The 12,409-nt window shown below is 38.9% G+C and overlaps 1 protein-coding gene across 1 annotated transcript in view; it reads right to left on the reverse strand.

The window, feature by feature from the left end:
- LOC139737247 (dystrophin-like) overlaps positions 1-12,409 on the reverse strand; it is a 466,340-nt gene that overhangs the window by 247,484 nt on the left and 206,447 nt on the right. Inside the window, exons 32-33 of the mRNA XM_071647923.1 lie at positions 6,503-6,667; positions 5,629-5,811 (exon numbers count right to left, since the gene is read on the reverse strand). Of these exons, the coding sequence (XP_071504024.1) occupies positions 5,629-5,811; positions 6,503-6,667 (348 nt within the window). The remainder of the gene's footprint in view (positions 1-5,628; positions 5,812-6,502; positions 6,668-12,409) is intronic.

A 12,409-nucleotide genomic window follows, 5' to 3' on the forward strand; every position in this document is an offset into this window, starting at 1 on the left:
ATCAAAAGTAATGAGCCATAATCGAAACGCGCCATAAAAACTTAACATTGGGCCCTAAAAATTTGTTGACCCCTTTCTGTGACCCTTGACCTTGTGATGACCTTTAACTCCCCAAGGGACATCTACCATCCAAGTTTGGTCACAAATGGACATAGGGATCAAAAGTTATGAGCCACAATCAAAACACACCCTAAAAACATAACATTGGGCCCTAAAAGTTTGTTGACCCCTGTCTGTGACCTTTGACCTTGTGACGACCTTCACCTCCCCAAGAAACATGTTCCATCCAAGTTTGGTCACAAACGGACAAAGGGATCAAAAGTTATGAGCCATAAACGAAATGCACCCTAAAAACTTAACATTGGGCCCTAAAAGTTTGTTGACCCATGTCTGTAACCTTTGACCTGGTGGTTACCTTCAACTTCCCAAGAGACATCTACTATCACCCAAGTTTGATTGCTATTGTAGCAACATGTGTCGAGTTACGAGTGATAAGAGAGTCTTGCAAGTAAACTTTAACGTATGACCTCAAATGACCTTTGACCTTATCCTGTGACCTCCAACGGCACCATAACATGAAGGTACCCCCAGTGCATCCATGACCCAAGTTAGGTTGTAATCCAAGCAACTTATGTGAAGTTATTTGTCAAAAGAGAGTCTTGCAGGTAAACTTTAACATAGAAAAGAGGGTCTTGCACATACCCTTTAATATATATGACCTCAAATGACCTTTGACCTCATCACATGACTTCTGACAACACCATAACATGAAGATACCCCTAGTGCTTCTATCACCCAAGTGTGGCTGCCATTGCTGTAACAGTTGCCAAGTTATGCATCATAAGAGAGTCTTGCAGGTAAACTTTAACATTTGTGACGGACGACGGACGACGGACGGACGACGGACGGACGACGGACGGACGCCATTTGGATCCCTTAGTCTCGCCTTCACCTCCGGTGGGCGAGACAAAAAGGACCGGGTCATCATTTGCAATTAGTGAGATATTTCTGTCCCTCTGAACAGGGAAAAACTTGGTGTCTGGATCATGATCAAAATCCAGCTATTTTGTCTATGTGCACCCACCTAGTGATAGAAGTGGAAGTACAAAAGTTGTGGCAGCATTGGGAGTAGAAAAAGCATGCATGGTAATAAAAGTAGCTGTCATAGTAGCAAAATCAGCAACAGCATAAGTATGGAGTATTAAATGTACTCATATGATATGTATGTAAGTGATTATGATAGATAAAATCATTATCATTTATACTCTCATCAACATCCTCAATATCATCATCACAATAGTCCGTATAAATTTCAGTCATTCAATGATAGAATGCCCAATATCTCATGATCACACTGATCACACGGTCATCTAAAACTATACAGTAGGGTGCGATTTAACATGAATATTCAAACAATAAAATACACATCTATGAACAGCAAGAGAAACTAATGTATATGACAAAAAAAAAAAACTAGTCACACATTTAAGAATGATTCTCTTTGTCCTCTGAATTGGAAGGGAGGGGAAGGAAGCTGGAAATGTATACTTGTATGCTTCCTGTCCCTGTCTGCAATGTCTGCTACTAAATCATACATGTATCTATGATAACTTATCCCCTGTGCCTTGTTAGCTGTTTGTTCTCCCTCCTAAAATGCCCAAGTTGCTCAAAGTTTCAACAGATGCAGCAAACAACGACAATGTTCCATACATAGTGTATCATAACGAAAACCAATAAAACTTTTTCTTCCACAGATAAGAGATAAAATCAGTATTGAAATCCTTGTTCACATAGAGAAGAAAAAGGCCTGCACACCAGTGTGAAATGCCCCTCCCCCCCCCCCCTTATAGAAAATAAAGATACACATATGACAATGCCCTCGTATCTGTAAGAATCATCGTAATCTTAACCCGGTGAGGATGGTTTGATTTTGCTACAACATGCATTTCCCATAGACACTAGCCAGAGTATACTCAGGACTCATCCTCAACAGGTTAAAGGGGATGGCTAGTAACTGATCAGTGGGAATCAGTGGGAATGCTGGGGGATGATTGTTCCAATCCTTGTGGGATTCATTTAAGAGTACATTATATATCTACTGTTGTGTGAAAATTATTTGCTTCAGAACGGTCTCATATTCAAGTAATGTGCAGATTAATGCCCCGTCACTGACCAGGGACGCTTACCTGGAAAAATTAAACTGCACATTTCTTGAATATGAGACCATTCTGAAGCAAATAGTTTTCACACAAGAATAGATATATAATGTACTCTTAAATGAATCCCACAAGGATTGGAACAATCATCCCTCAGCATTCCCACTGATTCCCACTGATCAGTTACTAGCCATCCCCTTTAATTTCAATTTTTGCACCCTTTGACAGAAAAGGAAGAGAGAGAGAAGACGCCAGAATGAATCCTGAAACACTGGAACCACCAACATACAACTTATGATCTCATCAACACGTAAAATCTTAAATGAAGCAAGAGATTATTAAGCAGAGGGGTGAAGGTTGAATTATGAGTTTTCTTCAATTTGTGACCCTGCACCTCAAAACAAACAAAAAGTCGCCAGACATGAATTTTTAGTTAAGACCATATTCTGAAAGAACAGACTTTAAGCTTTAAAATGATGTATAACTCAAATCAATTGGACTCTCCTAACCTATCTAAATATTGGAAAGAAAGCACAAACTCAGGAAAAGTGTGAACTGAGAAAAGAGGCTTTGAAGTACAGTGTCTATTCAAGCGCTTAATCTTTACCAAACCGTGCTGGCTGTGCCATGAATGGGACAAAAAACAGGAAGTGAACAACCAGAGTAACAACAATGAAGGGATTATCAGCTTACACTGAAATTAAGCATGCCTCATTAACACATTCTTTCCATAACTAATGCCAACTTTCAAAGCAGTAGCACTATCCTTTCTAAAGTTATTAGAGTTGAAAGTCAAGAGTGTGGACAAGGTTTTTCAAAAATGAAAACGGGATTCTAAAGACACACCTAATCACACTACTCTACCAAAAACGTTCGAGATAAACTGCTAAAAAACACACTTTCCTGCCCATTTTATGATACCAAATTTTAGCGTAATGTAAAAGAAGACCTGCTCTTTCAGAAAATATGAAAAAGTCAAGTTAGGCTAGGTTGACCCATTTCACTTATTTTCAGTCCTCACGCAAAATCAGTTTGTGCGACTTTATGTTCGTTTTGAGGTGCACGGTCACATTTAGTCTCCCTCGACAGCAGTTGCGATCTTACAAATTACATTTGTAGAGGGAAACAAAATTGAAGAAAACTCACACCTCACGTATGATCTTATCAGGTTACATTTATAATGAGAGGAGGTAACTTTTGTATGGATTGAGTACTTGCTGTACAATGACAAGAAATTGTGTACTCCACACTGAAACGTCCACATGCATCAAATTAAATGCATTTCATAGACGTACATGTAGCTCCATTACATGAATCACCCCCATGGGCCTCCATAACAACAAATATGAAACATGGCTGAACATCACACGACTGACAGTTGCAATAAATTCCTAAACTGGTAAATCATGACATCATCCTTCACCCCAATTGTTCCTCGATCTGTTCAGAGATACGCAGATCAAGTAGCAAGCTGAATTCTTTGTTTGTTTGTTTGTTTGTTTGTTTTGTTTATAGATGCACAGGCTGCTAGATTTGCTGACATAATGGAATTTTGACCTAGAATTGTAACAAATCTTCAGTTCTTCACATGAAGATGTTTGCGAATGATACCACTTTGTTGCTTTTGAACAGTTATCAAATGAAGAGGTACAATGTAGCTTAGTATAATTTCTTTCTAATCTTCACTGTTAAAAGTTGCAGTTACTGACATGGATTTATGATGTGGGATATGTTCAATAGCTCAGTGATAATGTGGGGCATGTAATCTGTAGCTTCCACCTGATCCTTTTCTGCACATTTGAAATCGATCTGGCAGCATCATATTTAGATTTCATTTAGATTTATTACTCAGTAATTACAAACCAAACCATACATATGCTACGTGCCTGGAAATGACCGATAAAAGGCTGTTAGTGTATAAGCAGGTCTTTTTGACAGAAAGCAAATCAGGCATTTTCAGCTTTACACTATTGGTGGGAGTTGGAAATATATAGCACATTGCTCAATTCACTTTATTTTCACAATTACATCACACAAAAAAAAAGTAATAAACAATTCAGGAGGCATAATTCTATCTTGTGACCACAGCATAAAAAAGTGGATTGCTTTTTTTTTTTTGCATGTCAAGCAAGGTGTATTCTCTTTGTACACAATAAAATGAAAGATTGGCCCATGACAACAATAAATAAAAAGTAAACAGTATAGCATGTACACAACAAACACGAAATGTTAGCAAACTCAGAAACAATCAAAAAGAATAATATTTGCTCTTCCTTTGCCTATACAATTGGCATATCACGAAAATGATACTCCAATAAAATCTTGCATGTGGCATTCAGCTTTCTTGTTATATTCATTGACAATCTAAGATTATCCCAGCACATGTACATCATAACATGGAAATGGTCATGGCTGTGGAATAGTAATAAGTTTACCAATGGAGTAGGAAGCAGAAGAATCAAAATAATATGTTCTGTCTGCATCGCATTAAACTGCATGACTGGTACCTGACAGGATCATCATCCCCTTTTTGTCTGAAATATGTCTGAAATATGATTAAAAAACATATTTCATGAGAGAGCTAATGACACGATGAAGTTCCTGAGTATCACAGCCATCATTATCACCACCATCATAATCACCATTATCACCACCATACCATCATCATCATGAAAACCATCATCATTATCATCAGAATCATCACAATCATCATTGTCACAACCGTCATAAGGATAACACACATTTGAGTACTGTACTGGAAGAGCAGTTATCAATTTTGCAAGTTGACTGGTTGGAAAGCAAGTATCCCAGGAAAGAAAGATAACATAGGAGATGAACCCACCCTATCACGTAAATTGTCTACACATTCTTCATGACATGGCACAATGTGCCTGATTGATACCATTTGCTGATTACTGTAAAACGAGAAATGTTCGCGTGCATTTTAATTTCGCGAATTTCGCGAGCGCCAAGATTCGCGAAATTAAAATGCACGCGAAATTTCTTATCTACACTATATGCATTGAACGCAAGAGGCAATTCGCGAAAATTTCTTGCCACGAAAAAGGCCGTCGGCTCCAATTCGCGAAAATTTCGTGCCGCGAATATATCATGTTTTACAGTATTTCCAGTCACCAAAGGCAAACTACAAGGAGCTGGCATCATAAAAGTTTGCCTGTCTTTGATGTGGGTATGTGGCTGGACCACTTTGTTGGTACCCTGTTCTTTGCGATGAATGAGAGTTGTGACCCCCTCATACACAAAACCTCCATTTAATGTCATATCTGAGGGACAGGGTGTTTTGCCTCTTTATTGCTGGAGGGGACAGCATGATCACACACACCACTGCCAAGCTTTAGACTCAAAGGGAATCAAACCCAAGTCAGTTCATTGCAAGGCAGATGTGCTATTGACTGAGCCACATCGCCACCCTACTGTCCACACGGAGAAGTCAAGTGAAATTTGGTCCTACCTGGATGTGGTCCTTCCTCTTGTCCAGTTTCTCCTGGACCTCGTCCATCTGGTGCTGCAGCGTCTCAACGTCCACCTTCATGGCATCAAGGCTGCCCTCTGTTGACAACTTCCGCAGCTGTTCGGACAGCACGAGGGCATCGCCCAGAGCCTTCCGGTGTTTGCCGATGTCCTGCTCCATATGCTGGTGTTAAGATTTTGTGAGGAACACGCACAGAAGGCGGAGAAAACAAGATGTTTTAGAAAACTACTGGATGTCACTCCTTTTGAAGGCACAAATACCAATTAACCAGGCGCATTATCAGATCCCTTTGCAAAGAGAGTGGCGCTATTTCACCTTTTAATATGTGAGCTAAGTTAAGACAGTGTGTAATCGTATTAACAACTGTAAAGAGTGCATACAGCATCTATTACCTTCTATGCATCTGAACAAACATACAATCACAAACATTAATATTAATAGGTGACTTTGGGACAACAAACTATACAAAGCAGTCTACAAGAGTGAAAGAAGAGTTCTTTATTTGGAAAAGGTTTAGGCTACTTACAGTATACATACCTCAGTGAATAAGCACAGTCTGGACCTTGTTTTGTTTTGTTTTTTGATAAGAGTCATTAATGTCTGTGCTGCATTAAAGAAATCCATTCTTTATCTACTATTGTAAGGTGCAAAACACTACTGTGATTATCAGAATGTTAATTGCTGGAAAAGTATCAAAATTGAACACACTTTGTCACAACAGTGCTTACAAGCTTACCTCCACCTAATTTGGATTCTCCCGACACAGTAAACCACAACCCTGAATATTGGGTGATACCATTTCCCCATAGAGGGGGGTAATGGGGTAAAGTTGCGACAGTGAGTGAAAACACACCTTACACCACTGCTGTTCTTCGTTGAGACTCTGGGGCGCACGGCCCGGCTTGTTGCTGGATGACCGCTGATCAATCGCCGAGGCAGCATCACGGATCCACTCGCGGTGCACAGTTAGCTCCTTCTTGAGTTTTCGTGAGAATTTTAGTGCTTTGTCTAGTTTGCTCTACAGAAAGGCAGGTGTAAGGAGGGAGGGGGGTGGAGGTGAAGGAACGTATTTTAAAATACAGTGTGCTTTGAGCGAATTTGATGTTACAATTGTTAGATGTGCCAATAGCAAAGACAGAGAAGAGATTTCACAGTGCACTTGTTCAATACTCTCTATGATGTTCTCAGCAAGTTTGTCTATTTCTCTTTGGATGAGGAGCTGCCAGTGTGGCACAATGTTGAAATGACCTGTAAAAGTTGATATTTTTGGTTATGTTTTTGAATATCATACAAGTGTAATGTCAGGTTCATGGCAAATGCTGAGAAATCTTCTAGCAGGCTGATTAGTTTTTGTTTTTCTTTGAATAATTGATATTATTCTCCTAAACATGGACAAAGTGATGACAAAATCTATTTCTTGATGCACGTTAAACATGCAATGTCTTCAAAGGAGAGATAATCTACAATTTGTGCGAGTGGGCAAATATAATTTCATATCTCATGGTCTACATAAATATTGGTCGGTGATTGGTGATAAAGCAATCATGTGACTACTGCAGAGTAGATTCAAAATTGTTACATTGCAAGCAGTGACATCACATCAGGTGATATAATTCTAGAGTTTGACTTGTTGCTGACGAGGCTAGAATGAATTGATGTGTATTTATGTAGATCATATAATAAAACATACATGTATACTGCCTTGTCTATCGATATATAGCACTTGGCAGTCGCCTGAGAGTTATATTTTCCCCTTGTGATAATATCTTCCCTCAGTGCTGTACAAAATATTATTTCTTGGAGAAATAAAACTCCCACAGGGATGTCAAGTGCTACAAGTATATCACATCTCTAAAAAAGGCAATATCTACATAATACTGAATTGTCTTCGTTTGTAAGAGAATAGACCTAGTGCAATCATTACGCCAAAGCAGGCCTGGTCAAGGCACTCTTATCAAACATACTCTCCGTTGAATCAACTTTATCAAACCATGTACAGGGGTTACGTCTGTGTGAATTCGGGTAAAAGCTGCCTCCGTTCCCACATGGAATGTCAAATTCTTACACAAAGTTATGTTATGTTACTTCCTTACATGGTAATGAAAGTGTGGATTAAAGAGTACACACAAACAGTAAACTGAACAGCACAGCAAACAAAACCAGTGTGTGTGTGTGTGTGTGTGTGTGTGTGTGTGTGTGTGTGTGTGTGTGTGTGTGTGTGTCCATGAGGTGTCAAATAGAGCTAAATTTCACACTAAGTAGTGTCTGACATGGTATATTCAGTGTGCAAAAAACAACAACAATATGTCGCTATCATGTGCAACCATGAGACAAATTCAAGCAAAAGGTCCTGGATGTCATAAATGGCTTCTTCATTAATCTCATTATAACAGTCTACAATGCACATTGGCCTACAAATTTACTAACTACATGCTGTAAACATGTCAGTAAGTGATGGAATGATGGTTTCAAATGGAGTTTCGTGGCTTCACTGTAGCTAATATATCAACATAAAGAGTACACAGGATGGCACAGGACTAACTGCTCTAAAGTTGTTTTACAGCTTGTGAGAACCATGAACATCTCCAAACTGCACAAGCACCTTTACAAATTATCATTGCATAACTATGCATAATTTGGAGGAAGCCACCCTCTATGGCAACAACAACAACAACAACAAATCCTCAAACAAACCTTGCTGATTGTTGCACAAAAGATACAAAAGTAATACACTGAGCATTTAAAGAGGAAAATGGGAGCAGTTTTTATTTTGTCAAATCTTTGACTGAAGCTGTTATGTTGCCAGTGATTATCATCATCAGAAAAGATTTGAGTTACAGTGCCGACCGCGGGAAACGTCACGCTTTTCCGAGATCTGGACGAGGCCACTGACGCGTATCCCCGCGGGTACCCGCGGGTATACGCGTTCAGTGGACGAGTCCATCCGCCCGCACGGATAATCCATCCTCGGGAATTTGCGTCTCGACTGACGCGGGTTGGACGAGGGTGGACGAGGGTGGACGAGGGTGGACGAGGGTATTCAAGGGCACATTCCCGTTAAGCTTTATTTTGACCGCTCAATCAAAATACATTTCATGGAGTTCCGACTTTGCCCATTTTCATCAAATTCCGATTTCAGGGGCTTCTTTTCGATTTAATCACACTCTGATGTCCACTGCCTTGATTGTTCGCTACTTTCTAAAGAAGTACACCTGCGGAAGTTGTGCACATGCGTTCATCACTCAAGTATCAATAATTATTAGAACATATCGACATCGGTTACGATCATCTCGCTATTCACGACTTTTAACGACCTGCGCCACCAAAATTTCATTGCTGAAAATTCGGTGGCCCAATCGGGCTACAAAAAAAGTCGGATGTTTGCCTTTACTTTTGAAAATGAACAGCGGTAACAGTCGGCTCCGTAAGACGCAAAAATGAATGTCGCATGTTTACTTTTGATTTTAGAAATGAATCACGGTGACATTTGACTCCGTATGATACTGGAATAAATACCGAATGTTTGCTTTGGCGTTCGGAAGTGAATGATAATATTCAACTCCGTAAGACGATAAGATAAATGCCGGATGTTTGCTCTTACGTTCGAAAGTAAATAGCAATAACATTCAGCTCCGGAAGATGCTTGAGTAGGCTATATGTCGAATGATCCCTTTGACGTTCGGAAATGAATAACAAAAATATTCAACTCCGTACGATGATAAAATAGAAGACGGATATTTGCTTTTACTTTCGAAAATAAATAGCAATAACATTCGGCTTCGGAAAATGCTAACATAAATGTCAGATGATTGCTTTTACGTTCGGAAGTGAATAGCAGTAATATTCTGCTCCATACGATGCTAAAATAACTGTAGGATGTTTGCTTTTAGATTTCGAAATGAATAACAGTAACATTCAGGTGCGTTCGGTGGTAAAATTAATGTTCAATGATTGCTTTGATGTTCGGAAATGAATAACAATGACATTCAACTCCGTATATACGTTTATAAAATATACAATGTATATCTGATGTTTGCTTTTACGTTCGGAAGTAAATAGCAATAACATTCAGCTCCCGAAGATGCTAAAGTAAATGTCGAATGATCCCTTTGACGTTCGGAAATAAATAACAAAAATATTCAACTTCTCACGATAATAAAATGAATGACGGATGATTGCCTGTACTTTCGAAAGTAAATAGCAATAGCATTCGGCTCCGGAAGATGACAAAATAGATGTCAGATGATTGCTTTTACGTTCGGAAGTGAATAGCAGTAATATTCTGCTCCATACGATGCTAAAATAACTGTCGGATGTTCGCTTTTAAATTTCGAAATGAATAACAGTAACATTCACCTGCGTTCGATGGTTCGGAAATGAACACAATGATATTCAACTCCGTGTATACGATGATAACATAAATGTCTGATGTTTGCCTTTATGTTCAAGAGTAAATGGCAATAACATTCAGCTCCGGAAGATGCTAAAATAAATGTCGAATGTTTGCTGTGACGTTCGGAAATTAATAACAAAAATATTCAACTCCGTATATACGATTTTGCGTTCGGAAGTGAATAGCAGTAATGTTCTGCTCCATACGATGCTAAAATAACTGTCGGATGTTCGCTTTTAAATTTCGAAATGAATAACAGTATACATTCAGCTGCGTTCGATGGTTCGGAAATGAACACAATGATATTCAACTCCCTGTACATGATAACATAAATGTCTGATGTTTGCTTTTATGTTCAAGAGTAAATAGCAATAACATTCAGCTCCGGAAGATGCTAAAATAAATAACGCATGTTTGTTGTGACGTTCGGAAATGAATAACCAAAATAACTCCGTATATACGATGATAAAATAAATGTCTGATATTCGGTTTTACGTTCGAAATATAACAATAACAATCAGCTCCCTTCGACTTTCGGAAATGAATGATAATAATATTCAACTCCGTACGATGTTTAAATAAATGTCGGATGCTTGCTTATAATTTATATTGCTATGTACTTTCGCAAATAAATAGCAATAACATTCGGCTCCGGAAGATGCCAAAATGATTAATGTCACATGATTGCTTTTACGTTTGGAAGTGAATAGCAGTTACATTCTGTTCCGTACTATGCTAAAATAAATGTCGGATATTTGCTACATATGTATTACATTTCGAAATGAATAGTAACATTTGGCTGCGTTTGATGGTAAAAAACAAAACAAAAACAAAACAAAACACACACACACACACAAAACTGTCTGATGTCTGCCTTGACGTTCAAAATTCGGCCCCGTACGATATGATGAAATAATTGTCAGATGACTCATTTCACTTTCGCAAGTGGACAACAGTGACATTCGGCTCCGTACGATGATAAAATAGATGTCGGATGTTTGCTTTTATATTTGGAAATGACTAACTGTTCAATTCTGCTCCGTATACGACAGAGCTGCCAACCTTTCGAAGCACAAATTAGTACTCAGCAGCTCCAAAATTCGTATTTTCCACCAGAATTCGTATTTTTTTTCAATCTCCCTCTTTTTGCTATGAGGCCTACAGGCTCTAAACATAACGTTATGACACATGCCGAAGCATCCAGCTGGTCACCAGCACGATAAAGATTCTAAACTACGCAATGTTCAGCGTTGATTGATTGCTTTCTCGCAATGTGTACAAGTGCAAGTTTGTACCTCCAAAATCTTTCTGGGCTGATTATGGAAGCTTCCATTTTCTAGCAGGGGACGGGGAATGCTTGATCTTCTCAAGAGAGCTTCTGTGTGAGCGGATGCAAAACTCTGTTCTGTGTTTCCAATTATGTACTATCAAAACATAATCATGCGTTGTTTTCAGGCTTTTTTCATTTTATTGGATTTTAAACATCAGTATTTTTCGAAGTATTCCAATTCCTTTTCCCCTGACTGGAATCGGAAAGTCTGCTATAACGATGATCGCAAAATGCCGCGCTGTGTGTGGAAGCGCCGATGTGGTGCAAACACGTGGCTTCATTTTCAAGTTTAAATGAATGCGCCATGTGCTCCTGCCTATAAGAGGTTACTGCAAGTTCGATGGATCGAATGCGCCATAGCTGAGCTGAGCTGAATGGCTTGTTTACGGTAAACATGCAATTTACGTTCGATATGAAGAAATCATTACGTCTTTCACGAGGGAAAAACACACAAAGCAAACAAACAAACAAACAAAATACACCCACGAACGAATGTTGATAGCCAAAACTTTGAAAAGTAATAAGCAGTTTTGATGCGCGTGAACTGAAATTAATTGTCATTACACGTTGTATTTTGCTGTCTAACCAGGTGATGACTGCATCTCATTGGACCTTCTCGTAGTGAATTTGTCTGGGCATACGAGACCTTTCATGTATTTCTGTGATTGCATTTTTAATTGACTAAATAATCAATCCTTTTGTTATTGTTCAGGGAACATTAGATATTCGATCAAGTACACTATAATCGACTCTTCGATGTTCCCTACTATGCGCCAAAAGAAAGGCTATAGACATAGAACAATGATATCTTTGGAATTTTTCCTTTAATTCAACTATAAATGAGCTGGTTCTTCGATCGATATTTCCAGGATACTTACACGCTGTTTATTCCAATGCGCGCATTCTTTCGTCTGGCACGCACCTGGGTGTGGCACCTGCTTTTGTGGAAATTTCCACAAGGGAGAGGGGTGGGGTGTCAAGTTTCTTCGAGCCGAAGAGACTGCATACACAATCTCTTCGCTTTTATTTATTGTCAT

The sequence above is a fragment of the Diadema antillarum genome, unplaced genomic scaffold, assembly GCF_040938485.1.
Source record: "Diadema antillarum isolate AM-2024a unplaced genomic scaffold, OU_Dant_1.0 seq00000687_RagTag, whole genome shotgun sequence".
Taxonomy (NCBI): domain Eukaryota; kingdom Metazoa; phylum Echinodermata; class Echinoidea; order Diadematoida; family Diadematidae; genus Diadema; species Diadema antillarum.